Source organism: Mustela erminea, chromosome X (genome assembly GCF_009829155.1).
Source record: "Mustela erminea isolate mMusErm1 chromosome X, mMusErm1.Pri, whole genome shotgun sequence".
Taxonomy (NCBI): Eukaryota; Metazoa; Chordata; class Mammalia; order Carnivora; family Mustelidae; genus Mustela; species Mustela erminea.
In genome coordinates this window covers 31,920,601-31,934,990 of record NC_045635.1, presented here as the reverse complement: position 1 = coordinate 31,934,990, position 14,390 = coordinate 31,920,601, and the positions used below count along the sequence as shown (strand labels likewise).

At 37.6% G+C, this 14,390-nt stretch overlaps 1 protein-coding gene across 1 annotated transcript in view; it reads right to left on the bottom strand.

Moving 5' to 3' along the window:
- CFAP47 (cilia and flagella associated protein 47) overlaps positions 1-14,390 on the bottom strand; it is a 521,025-nt gene that overhangs the window by 131,485 nt on the left and 375,150 nt on the right. Inside the window, exons 52-53 of the mRNA XM_032330937.1 lie at positions 11,605-11,780; positions 10,887-10,994 (exon numbers count right to left, since the gene is read on the bottom strand). Coding sequence (XP_032186828.1) covers positions 10,887-10,994; positions 11,605-11,780 — 284 coding nt within the window. The remainder of the gene's footprint in view (positions 1-10,886; positions 10,995-11,604; positions 11,781-14,390) is intronic.

The window sequence follows — 14,390 nt, the reverse complement described above, 5'->3', positions numbered from 1 at the left end:
CATGGGAACAAGCTCTGCATTGGGCTCTGGGCTCAATGTGGAGTCTGTTGAGATTCTTTCTCTCTCTATCCCTCTGTCCTTTCCCTGTTCTCACCCTCAGCCCCTCGGATAAATAAACAAACAAACAAATAAATAAATAAATCTTTTTTTAAAATCTTAAAAAAAAATAGAAGTACATTGACGTCCTACTTTACACACAGCACAATGGTTAAAATTCGTCTTACAATACCCATGTTCTTGAGGATGTAAAACAACTATCATTCATATATGGCCAGTGGAGTGTAAATACATACAACCGATTTTGAACTTTTTATTGTTACCCACTAAATTAAAGTGATATTGCATTTCTATGTTTCTACCCAATAGAAATGAGCATATATGTGCAACAAAAGCATATACAATGTTATAAACAATATGTTTCATAATATACCAAATTGGGGGGAAAAACCCCAAAAGTTTATAAACAATAAAAAATTCTTTTGCAGCAAAGAAAATCAATCAAGCATGGTACACAGAACAACACAAATGGGTAAGTCCTGACCATTATTTTAGAGCCTCACATTTAAATATCAGCAAGGGGAGCCTGGGTAACTAGGCGGGTTAAGCATCCAACTCTTGATTTTGGCTCCGGTCATGATCGAAAGGTCCTGAGTTTGAGCTTGGCTTTGGGCTCTGCACTCAGCAGGGAGTCTGCCTGGGATTCTGTTTCCCTCTGCTCCCCCTACTTTCTTTCTCACACTCAATTAAATAAATAGATCTTTAAATATGGGTAACACAAGTATCAGGGAAATTTTTGAGTAGGGAAAAAGAAGAAGAAAATTTATAACTAAAGACAAAGACCAAGACCTCTTAAAATGAACATTCATATCTTAAGCATATCAGAAAAAATATTATCAACATGAAATAAGAACAGAACGTTATAATTTTTAAAAACCCAGAAATATGTAAAAGAAATATCCAAACAACAACAACAAAAATGGTGCTGGATGTTGACGGCTGACACAAAAATTCAACAGAAAGAATAGAAGATAAATTCAGGTAAATGTAACTGAATGCAAAAGCACAGATGCTGGTTAAAAAAAAAGACCAAAAAATAAGAAAATTAAAATAGCCCCCAAGCTCTAAAACTAAAACAAAGGTGTTATAAGAAGAGAGAAAATAGATGGCATAATTTGAGACTTCCAGAAACTGAAAGTCATGTATTTCCATATTGAAAGAGACACCCAACTGCCTAGAAAAGTGTATGAAAATAAAGCCACACTGATTTATTAAACATTTTAAAGACACTGGATACAATTAATGGACATGCAAATTTCCAAAGAGGAGAAGGATCCAGAATAAGGCTAGCTAAAAAAAGTTACTCTCAAACATCTATTATTATTTTGCAACTTCTAATTATATACAGTATAACTTAGATAAAAAGAAATTATGCTTTAGAACAACATGACCAAAAGTAACAAGAATTCAAAAAGAAAGAGAAAAGGTGAGCACCTTTCAGTGTAATAAAGAAAAAATCCATGATTGTAAAACTTGCTGTGCTAAATATTTTCACATTAAGTGTATTACATTTACTAATACTTTTATGTATGTTTATAGTTTTCATACATTCATTTATTTTTAAAGCAAGAAAAAATAGAAAACTAGAAATAAGTTTGTTAGTAAGTAAAAGCAGACATTGCCGGCACCCCACCCAGTTCCCCTGAAAGATTTTTACCAGTACTCTTCCCTCAGATCCCAACTTCTACATACTGGCTGTTTATCTCCATCTGAGACCAGATTATTGCCGATGGGTCCTGCTGTCTCCTCAACTCTACAGGCAGTAGAATTGCTTGGGAGTTTTTACCTCTTCCCAAGGAAGCTTATAGTGACTAGTAAGGGAGTTCAAAAGTCAAGCATCTTTGCATTAAGACAGGACCAACTCTGAGGTGTAATTTATGCTACAGAGCTCTCTGCAGGATCAGATAGTCTGGGGCTACACCTGCCATCACACCCTTGCTTAGCTTCTTCCCCTTTCTTATCCTGCTTCCCCTATTCTCTTACTGATTGTTCTTACTGGGACCACTTCCTTAACAAAGGACTTGCTAAGGATTTATCAGGTACAGATCTGGCACTGGGAGGAGCTAAGGAGCACTGCTGGAGTGCTAAGGGAGATAAATTAACAAAGAGGTACTGATTTGTCCATTAGTGCACATGCTCTTTAAAAGCATGAATTGTGTATTGTCCTTTGGACAGAAAAAAAAATCTGAGACCTAAAGTTTCATCTATCAGCGGTGATTGAAATGCAGGAAAGACAACTTGGAATGGTAACAAAAACAATACTGGAGGATCTACTGTGCCATTAAAATCAGCCCAATACTGTAAGTTAGATTTAATTAAAAGCCCTTTATGTTATTTCACATGGATGCTGTTTCTTTTACATATGCTACTTCCAGGGTATTTTAGGTTTGCCTTCAGGCCTAACACGCTGTATTTTGTTTGAAGCAAAATTGCACCAAATCCTCTTGCAGATTCACGTATTTCCTAATCATCCTTTGTTAAGTATTGTTAATACAATCATGTATGATACTATAATATGAAGCAGGAAAGAGGCCAAAGGACATCTCTGCTAGAGAATGTAGAGATTTTGGCACGTTTTTATATTCACAGATGTTATTTATTTGTTTAGAGACTATTATCTTTCAAAGGTTTGTAGGGCAAATCTTTGGATTTCCACTGGATTTTCTATGTAGATCCACTAGTTTGAATTTGGAAAATTATATACAAGAACATTCTCCTTAGTCTCTTTTCTACATTGAGTGACCTAGGGCAAATCACTTAGCATCTGTAAACCTCACTTACCCCATTTGAAACCAAGGCAAATCCCCCTAATAGGCATATTAGTCTTAAAAAATATTCATGTAGTTTATATCTGTGAACAATATAGTAACTTTTAGGTCTTAAACTTCCTTTCAAGATGATATGGCTCAAAAAATCCTCATCCTGAATGAAAAAAATTGTGATCCTGAGATGATAATAATGAATGTATTTTACACATACTAGAAACCAAAATGATTCCAAGAATATTAGATTTGAAAAGGATCTTTACTATTAAGCTATGAGGGATTACCTCAACTTTATATGGAATTATTGCATAGTAATTTATGGAAGCACGTTTTCAATTGTATCTGACATAATCAAAACTGACCCCTAAAATATGACGTAAATAAATGTCACCTTGAGCTTTGTATAAGTCTGACCTGAGACCCATAAACTATTTAGAACTCATTAATACCATAATTCTATTTGTTTCATATTGGATTTCCATTTCTTAATAAAAAGTAATATTTATAGAATTATTAAAAATAAATAAAAATAAAAGTAGGGGTGTGCCTGGGTGGCTGAGTGAGTTAAGCCTCTGCCTTTGGCTCAGGTCATGATCTCAGGGTCCTGGGATTGAGCCCCACGTCAGGCTCTCTGCTCAGCAGAGAGCCTGCTTCCCCTCCTCTCTCTCTGCCTGTCTCTGTGCTTACTTGTGATTTCTGCCTGTCAAATAAATAAATAAAATCTTTAAAAAAAATAAGAATTTAAAAAATAATAATAAAAATAAGAAATAAAATTTTTTTTCAAAGTAGGGACCCCCCTGCATGGCTCAGCTGGTTAAGCATCTGGCTCTTAGTTTCAGCTCAGGTCGAGATCTCAGGGTCTTGACACTGAGCCCCACGTCAGGCTTTGTGCTCGGTAAGGAGTGGTCTTCTCTTCCTCTCCCTCTGTTGCTCCCCCTGTTCGTGCTCTCTCTCTCACTCTCTCTCAAATAAATACCTCTTAAAAAATAATAAAAGTAGGAATTGTGATTTGATTACCCAACATACCAGCATCAAACCTGGTACCAGACATAATAAGAGCTCAACCATGTAAATATAAATGGTCATATGTCAAGGGCACATGCTATTAGCCACGTGACCAAGTATTCTCCGCTGTCTATTGCTGACCCTCTGCTTTGCTTTGACCAAACTTTACTCAGCCTTCTATGTTTCTTATGGGGCCATGAGCTCTGTTTGTCCCCAAGCCTGAGCAAGCACAAATAAAGTGAAATATACCTCCTTCCTTGGCTTCTCCTGGGAGTCAGTTTATCACAGGGTAGTTCTTTTCCTATCAATTGCCACCAGTCATTCTCCTTTCCTTGCCAGATTTCCCCCCAAAGAGTTTGCTTATCTATTCTTGTTCCACCTTTACCCTTTCCTGTTTGATTTTGAGATGCTTTCAGATTTCTGAGATATGCATCTCCAACTATTTCAGTAGTCCCTTTCTCTCCCTTGCAATAATGATTCTGAGTAAAGCCTCTCCTTACTAAGTCCCAATTTGTTTTTCTTTCACATAAATTTTCCATGGGTTAGTTTAAATATAAATTCTTCCCTGGAAAAGAAAATCAAGGACTAAAAATGTATTTATGAAGATGGCGGAGAAGTAGCAGGCTGAGACTACTTCAGGTAGCAGGAGATCAGCTAGATAGCTTATCTAAAGATTGCAAACACCTGCAAATCCAACGGGAGATCGAAGAGAAGAAGAACAGCAATTCTAGAAACAGAAAATCAAACACTTTCTGAAAGGTACGACTGGTGGAGAAGTGAATCCAAAGCGACGGGAAGATAGACCGCGGGGGGAGGTGCCAGTTCCCGGCAAGCGGCGGAGCAACGGAGCACAAAATCAGGACTTTTAAAAGTCTGTTCCGCTGAGGGACATTGCTCCAGAGGCTAAACAGGGGTGAAGCCAATGTGGGGTCAGCGTGGCCTCAGGTCCCGCAGGGTCACAGAAGGATCGGGGGTGTCTGCGTGTCGCAGAGCTCACAGGTATTAGAACAGGGAAGCCGGCTACAGAGACAGAGCCGAGGAGTGAGCTCCCAGCTCGGGGTTACCTTGAACCGGTCGCAGGCTCGGTGAGCTCAGAGCGTGGCCGGAGGCTAGGCAGATGGGAGTAATTGGGCGCTGTTCTCTGAGGGTGCACTGAGGAGTGGGGCCCCAGGCTCTTGGCTCCTCTGGGCCGGAGACCGGGAGGCCGCCATTTTCATTCCTGTCCTCGGAACTCTACAGAAAACCTTCAGGGAACAAAAGCTCCTGAAAGCGAACCCGAGCTGATTACTCTGCCCGGCCCCTGGTAAGGGCAGGCAATTCCGCCTGGGGAAAGGACAGTTGAGAATCACTACAACAGGCCCCTCCCACAGAAGATCAAAAAGAAATCCAGCCAGGACCAAGATCACCTACCAAGGAGTGCAGGTTCAATACCAAGGAGAGCGGCGGAATTCCAGAGGAGGGGAAAGCAAAGCAATGAACTCATGGCTTTCTTCCCATGATTGCTTAGTCTTGCAGTTAATTAAATTTTTTTCTTTCTTTTTTTCAATTTTTTTCTTCTTCTGCTTACTTTTTTAACTTTTATCCTTTACTTTTTTAACTTTTTAAACTAGTTTATCTAATATATATATATTTTCTTTTTTATATTTTTTCTTTATTCGTTTTCTTTTTTAATTGTTTCTTTTTTTTTCTTTTTTTTTTTTCCTCTGAACCTCTTTTTACCCCTTTCCCCCCCCCCAACAATTTAGGATCTTTCTGATTTGGTTAAAGCGTATTTTCCTGGGGTCTTTGCCACCCTTTTAGTACTTTACTTGCTCATTCATATACTCTTATCTGGACAAAATGACAAGGCGGAAAAATTCACCACAAAAAAAAGAACAAGAGGCAGTACCAAAGGCTAGGGACCTAATCAATACAGACATTGGTAATATGTCAGATACAGAGTTCAGAATGATGATTCTCAAGGTTCTAACTGGGCTCAAAAAGGCATGGAAGATATCAGAGAAATCCTCCGGGGAGATATAAAAGCCCTTTCTGGAGAAATAAAAGAACTAAAATCTAACCAAGTTGAAATCAAAAAAGCTATTAATGAGGTGCAATAAAAAATGGAGGTTATCACTGCTAGGATAAATGAGGCAGAAGAATTAGCAATATAGAAAACCAAATGGCAGAGAATAAAGAAGCTAAGCAAAGGAGGGACAAACAGCTACTGGACCACGAGGGGAGAATTCGAGAGATAAGTGACACTATAAGATGAAACAACATTAGAATACTTGGGATTCCAGAAGAAGAAGAAAGAGAGAAGGGAGCAGAGGGTATATTGGAAAGAATTATTGGAGAGAATTTCCCTAATATGGCAAAGGGAACAAGCGTTAAAATCCAGGAGGTGCATAGAACCCCCCTCAAAATCAATAAGAACAGGCCCACAACCTGTCACCTAATAGTAAAATTTACAAGTCTTAGTGACAAAGAGAAAATCCTGAAAGCAGCCCGGGAAAAGAAGTCTGTAACATACAATGGTAAAAATATTAGATTGGCAGCAGACTTATCCACAGAGACCTGGCAGGCCAGAAAGAGCTGGCATGATATTTTCAGAGCACTAAACAAGAAAAACATGCAGCCAAGAATACTATATCCAGCTAGGCTATCATTGAAAATAGACGGAGAGATAAAAACCTTCCAGGACAAACAAAAACTGAAAGAATTTGCAAACACCAAATCAGCTCTACAGGAAATATTGAAAGGGGTTCTCTAAGCAAAGAGAAAGCCTAAAAGTAGTAGATCACAAAGGAATAGAGACAACATACAGTAACAGTGCCTTTACAGGCAATTCAATGGCACTAAATTCATATCTCTCAATAGTTACCCTGAATGTAAATGGGCTAAATGCCCCAATCAAAAGACACAGGGTATCAGAATGGATAAAAAAACAAAATCCATCTATATGTTGCCTACAAGAAACTCATTTTAGACCCGAAGACATCTCTAGATGTAAAGTGAGGGGGTGGAAAACAATTTACCATGCTAATGGACATCAGAAGAAAGCAGGGGTGGCAATCCTTATATCAGATCAAATAGATTTTAAGCCAAAGACTATAATAAGAGATGAGGAAGGACACTATATCATACTCAAGGGATCTGTCCAACAAGAAGATCTAACAATTTTAAATACCTATGCCCCTAACGTGGGAGCAGCCAACTATATAAACCAATTAATAACAAAATCAAAGAAACACAACAATAATACAATAATAGTAAGGGACTTTAACACCCCCCTCACTGAAATGGACAGATCATCCAAGCAAAAGATCAACAAGGAAATAAAGGCCTTAAATGACACACTGGACCAGATGGACATCACAGATATATTCAGAACATTTCATCCCAAAGCAACAAAATACACATTCTTCTCTAGTGCACATGGAACATTCTCCAGAATAGATCACATCCTCGGTCCTAAATCAGGACTCAACCGGTATCAAAAGATTGGGATCATTCCCTGCATATTTTCAGACCACAATGCTCTGAAGCTAGAACTCAATCACAAGAGGAAATTTGAAAAGAACCCAAATACATGGAGACTAAACAGCATCCTTCTAAAGAATGGATGGGTCAACCAGGAAATTAAAGAAGAATTGAAAAAATTCATGGAAACAAATGATAAAGAAAACACAATGGTTCAAAATCTGTAGGACACAACAAAGGCAGTGCTAAGAGGAAAATATATAGCGGTACATGCCTTTCTCAAGAAACAAGAAAGGTCTCAAGTACACAACCTAACCCTACACCTAAAGGAGCTGGAGAAAGAACAAGAAAGAAACCCTAAACGCAGCAGGAAAAGAGAAATAATAAAGATCAGAGTAGAAAACAATGAAATAGAAACCAAAAAAACAATAGAACAAATCAACGAAACTAGGAGCTGGTTCATTGAAAGAATTAATAAGATTGATAAACCCCTGGCCAGACTTATCAAAAAGAAAAGAGAAAGGACCCAAATAAATAAAATCATGAATGAAAGAGGAGAGATCACAACTACCACCAAAGAAATACAGACGATTATAAGAACATACTATGAGCAACTCTACACCAACAAATTTGACAATCTGAAAGAAATGGATGCATTCCTAGAGACATATAAACTACCACAACTGAACCAGGAAGAAATAGAAAACCTGAACAGACCCATAACCAGTAAGGAGATTGAAACAGTCATCAAAAATCTCCAAACAAACAAAAACCAAGGGCCAGATGGCTTCCTGGGGGAATTCTACCAAACATTTAAAGAAGAACTAATTCTTATTCTCCTGAAATTGTTCCAAAAAATAGAAATGGAAGGAAAACTTCCAAACTCATTTTATGAGGCCAGCATCACCTTGATCCCAAAACCAGACAAGGATCCCATCAAAACAGAGAACTACATACCAATATCCTTGATGAACACAGATGCGAAAATTCTCACCAAAATACTAGCCAATAGGATTCAACAGTACATTAAAAGGATTATTCACCACAACCAAGTGGGATTTATTCCAGGGCTGCAAGGTTGGTTCAACATCTGCAAATCAATCAATGTGATACAACACATTAATAAAAGAGAGAACGAGAACCATATGATACTCTCAATAGATGCTGAAAAAGCCTTTGACAAAGTTCAGCATCCCTTCCTGATCAAAACTCTTCAAAGTGTAGAGATAGAGGGTACATACCTCAATATTATCAAAGCCATCTATGAAAAACCCACCGCAAGTATCATTCTCAATGGAGAAAAACTGAAAGCTTTTCCGCTAAGGTGAGGAACACAGCAGGGATGTCCATTATCACCACTGATATTCAACATAGTACTAGAAGTCCTAGCCTGAGCAATCAGACAACAAAAGGAAATTAAAGGCATCCAAATTGGCGAAGAAGAAGTCAAACTCTCACTCTGCAGATGATATGATACTATATGTGGAAAACCCAAAAGACTCCACTCTAAAACTGCTGGAACTTGTACAGGAATTCAGTAAAGTGTAAGGATATAAAATCAATGCACAGAAATCAGTTGCATTTCTCTACACCAACAACAAGACAGAAGAAAGAGAAATTAAGGAGTCCATTCCATTTACAATTGCACCCAAAACTATAAGATACCTAGGAATAAACCTAACCAAAGAGGCTAAGAACCTGTACTCAGAAAACTATAAAGTATTCATGAAAGAAATTGAGGAAGACACAAAGAAATGGAAAAATGTTCCATGCTCCTGGATTGGAAGAATAAATATTGTGAAAATGTCTATGCTAGCTAAAGCAATCTACACATTTAATGCAATTCCTATCAAAATACCATCCATTTTTTTCAAAGAAATGGAACAAATAATTCTAAAATTTATATGGAACCAGAAAAGACCTCAAATAGCCAAAGGAATATTGAAAAAGAAAGCCATAGTTGGTGGCATCACAATTCCGGACTTCAAGCTCTATTATAAAGCTGGCATCATCAAGACAGCATGGTACTGGCACAAAAACAGACACATAGATCAATGGAACAGAATAGAGAGCCCAGAAGTAGACCCTCAACGGTATGGTCAACTAATCTTCGACAAAGCAGGAAAGAATGTCCAATGGAAAAAAGACAGCCTCTTCAACAAATGGTATTGGGAAAATTGGACAGCCACATGCAGAAAAATGAAATTGGACCATTTCCTTACACCACACATGAAAATAGACTCAAAATCGATAAAGGACCTCAATGTGAGAAAGGAATCCATCAAAATCCTTGAGGAGAACACAGGCAGCAACCTCTTCGACCTCAGCCGCAGCAACATCTTCCTAGGAACATCGCCAAAGGCAAGGGAAGCAAGGGCAAAAATGAACTATTGGGATTTCATCAAGATCAAAAAGTTTTGCATAGCAAAGGAAACCATCAACAAAACCAAAAGACAACTGACAGAATGGGAGAAGATATTTGCAAACGATATATCAAATAAAGGGCTAGTGTCTAAAATCTATAAAGAACTTAGCAAACTCAACACCCAAAGAACAAATAATCCAATCAAGAAATAGGCAGAGGACATGAACAGACATTTCGGCAAAGAAGACATCCAGATGGCCAACAGACACATGAAAAAGTGCTCCATATCACTCGGCATCAGGGAAATACAAATCAAAACCACAATGAGATATCACCTCACACCAGTCAGAATGACTAAAATTAACAAGTCAGGAAATGACAGATGCTGGCGAGGATGTGGAGAAAGGGGAACCCCCCTACACTTTGGTGGGAATGCAAGCTGGTGCAACCACTCTGAAAAACAGCATGGAGGTTCCTCAAAATATTGAAAATAGCACTACCATATGACCCAGCAATTGCACTACTGGGTATTTACCCTAAAGATACAAACGTCGTGATCCGAAGGGCACGTGCACCCGAATGTTTATAGCAGCAATGTCTACAATAGCCAAGCTATGTAAAGAACCTAGATGTCCATCAACAGATGAATGGATAAAGAAGAAGTGGTATATATACACAATGGAATACTATGCAGTCATCAAAAGAAATGAAATCTTGCTATTTGCAACAACGTGGATGGAACTAGAGGGTATCATGCTTAGTGAAGTAAGTCAATCGGAGAAAGACAACTATCATATGATCTCCCTGATATGAGGGAGTGGAGATGCAACATGGGGGCTTAAGTGGGTAGGAGAAGAATCAATGAAACAAGATGGGATTGGGAGGGAGACAAACCATAAGTGACTCGTAGTATCACAAAACAAACTGAGGGTTGCTGGGGGGAGGGGGTTGGGAGTGGGGGGTGGGGTTATGGACATTGGGGAGGGTATGTGCTGGGGTGAGTACTGTGAAATGTGTAAACCTGGTGATTCACAGACCTGTACCCCTGGGAATAAAAATATATTATATGTTTATAAAAAATAAAAATAAAAAATAACAAAAATAAATAAAAATTTAAAAAAAATAAAATGTATTTATGTCTTACCAAAAAGATTAAGTAAATTACAACAATATTCTTTTAGATAAACTTTTCTCCTTCCACGAAACAATTTTATCTATGAAATGGAACTTACTTCCCAAGGTCACATTGTATTTCTGGTATTGTGACTGGTTTCGGCAATTCAGTAGTTAATCTCAGTAAATACCAGAACTCGAGAGTCACATCTGGCTGAAAAACAATGCTGGTGGAGAAAAATATACAAAATCTTATCAGTGGTTTTAGTTTGTGTAATAAAATTGGCAGAAAATATCCTAAATAGGTGGTTTCAAATACAATATTTGACAACTGCTTTGTGACACATTCTACTGTTGTTGTAGATCTATTTTTAAATGTTTCCTTTTCATGAGAAGATCACTTCATTATTCAGAAAAAGGTGTCATCATTAAGATCTATTTAATAAATGTCTGTTGAATGAATGAAAAATATTTAAACATTAATGAAGTCAAATGTCTTGCAGGAGCAATAACAAGAGAAGTCCTGCTTTCTGTAATTAAATCCAATTTGGTTCATTGATTTAAACACCTGTATATTTTTGTATGAAGGCTATTAAGTGATACGCAACTCTGGAGACCTTTCTGTATTATCAGCATGTGCTCCCTTCTGGGGAAACAGAAACAGAACCTGTGACTGTCTGAAAGTATTAACTGGAAACAATAAATAAATAAAATTATAACTGGGCTGGTATGTCAACTCTGTCATCTTTTATTTGAGTAGATGAATAAGTCACTTAAAATCCTTTTGAAGTCTTTATTTCAAAGGATCAACAATAAAATGCCACACTCAAACCATACCTTTCATCTCTACAGCCTGTAGTTGCTGGAGAATACTGTACGACATAGTTCATATACTCTCGTGGATGCAGAGTAAGTTGCTTGAGTCCATTAAGGGCAGCACTGGATAACTGCACATCTATGTGAATGATTCTCTCTTTTGGATTAGAGAGAGGTATTTCCATGCAAATGCTCTCCTAGAAATACAGAACAAATATATAATAATCAGCTTTTAGTGTCCGCATAGAGTGAGTCATTGTTCTATAAAAGCAAATGCAAAGAAAACTTTTATATAACATAAGGCCATTTATTTTATTTTTCTCCTTGATCCACTATTAAATATATCTCACTTTTAATCTCTTATATGTTTTTCTTGACTAGTCTTGGTAAATGGTATTTTTTTCAACAACAAATACTCTAAGACATCCATCTAGCTAAATGCTATGGAAAGGATAAAATTACATTTAAAATATAGTTTTCAGGCCCCTGGGTGGCTCAGTGGGTTAAAGCCTCTGCCTTCAGCTTAGGTCATGATCTCAGGGTCCTGGGATCAAGCCCCACATTGGGCTCTCTGCTCAGCAGGGAACCTGATTCTTCCTCTCTCTCTGCCTGCTTCTCTGTGATCTCCGTCTGTCAAATAAATAAACAAAATCTTTAAAAAAAATAAAATATCGTTTTCTTCGATACCATTATGACCATGAGGTCCATTTGTCAATGTTTTCTCTAGCTGTGGTACTCAAACTTTAGCATGCATAAGAATCATCTGCAGAGATTGCTAAAACATAGATTACTGGCCCCCACTGCCCCCAAAGAATCTGATTCAGTCACTCTGGGATGTGGGTCTGATAATATATATTTCTAAAAAGTTCTGCTGATACAGAGGACACACTTTAAGTATCTCTCTACATCAGCATCAAGTACTAAGGAAAATCTGAAGAAGACAAATCATGCTGATAATACAATTACCTTCTTGTTTAGAGTCTTTCCTTCCATTCTGGTTTCTCCTATCCTGTCCCTCTAGCTACACCCACTTAGCCCTGGAAGGTACTGTTCAGGTTCTAAGATATTTCTTGATCCCCATTCTGACCATTCTAATGACTTATATTTCATCCCATTACAGCCACAATCTCCACTATACTATAGTAATAGTAAAAAGCCATTAATTGAAACAAAAATGTTAAAGGGAATCAATAGACAGGACATATCTCAATTCTGAACAAGGATGAGTTGTCTATAATGTCTTACCCTAATGAAATGGAAAATGTCACGCCTTTCAGTCATAATTCAAAGCTTGGCAATGGGCGTACTTTAGGACTTGGAATTATTTTGAAACTTATCACATTACAGAATGGCTAAAACAACCTTGATACTAAGCTGGTAGGGACAGGTGGTGACGGGGAGAGAGTTATTTACAACACATATCTTCAAGATAAACATTACAGCTTCACCCAAAGAATGAACACTTGCTTAATTACCAATATATAAATAAATGAGTGGATAAATGTTATGTTTTAGGGGAATGGAAACAGCATTGAGTGTGGTGAACATCATCTGGTAAGGAGAGATGAAAAACAAGAATATATACAAATTTACAATTAAATCAGGATATCATTTATTACAAATCAGATCTAATTATAAATGCATGGGAAAATGGCTATCCATAATAGTTTCAGGAGATATTAGAATCATGGATTCTTAAAATATATGGGCATTTAAATTGCTGTAGTAAAGTAACTAAGCTCATGATTATAAAGAAAGATAATTAAAAATATAAAATGGAAAAAAACCCAATAATGACATTATGTCATTGAGTTTATCATTTTCTAGGCACTCTGAAGTATTTCATGAGACTGTTATAGAATTCAGCCTCCTAAGGAAGTTTCTAAGGGTCACACAAATCAACGACTAGGCCATATGCCAGGATAACAAATACCAACTATATATTGGCCTAGAAACTTTGCCCAGCTCCTTAGGCAGAAAACTGAAATGAGACAGCTTTGGACTAGACATTTGTCCTGGTCTATTACTCAGATATTTCTCAGACAAGGTCAGTGTCAGTTTAAAACAATGCTTTAGCTTCTTCTTCACAGAAGTAAAAATACTAGGATCTAAACCAGTGATTTTCAAAATGTTCTCATCACAACCTAGAATAATTCATTTTACATCACAACGTGGCCCACATACACATACCACTGAAAAAAAAGATTCACAAAATGATCCCTGCTCTTTCCACATGTGACATTCTCTGATGCTTTCTATTCTCTTGTATTCTATTATACCCCCCCCCCAAATGCTTGTTTTGACACACTCACATTTTTTTGAGACCGTACATTGAAAAACTCTGGTCTAAAGAGGAATGAAGTACTGGAATATCAGATGGCTTTATGTCTCATCACATTTAGACTCTGAACACAAAGTAGAACAAAACCACTTTCAATCTACTGCAATGGCTGTGAATGACAAGCCATGAAACAGAAGCACGCCCTAGTGATACAAACGTGTTAGGACATTCTAACCTTGGACGAATCTTTAGAGATGCAAATGAGGATGGCAGCTCTGGGGCACGTGTGTAAGAGCCTCTTTTTCACACATCCATGGCAAATACCACTACTTGATCACTTCACTCTTATCCAGTAGGTCTGGACACCCCCTCAAAATTGAGCAGCCTTCCAGAGAGCAATCGTTAATTGCTTCGAACCACCTGCACTACAGCAGTACGGCAGTCTCTAGGGAAAGCCTGCATTGTAATTCTCTGGGGCCTCAAAACCAGCACGAGACTCAATAGAAACGAATGTTTCATTATAGTA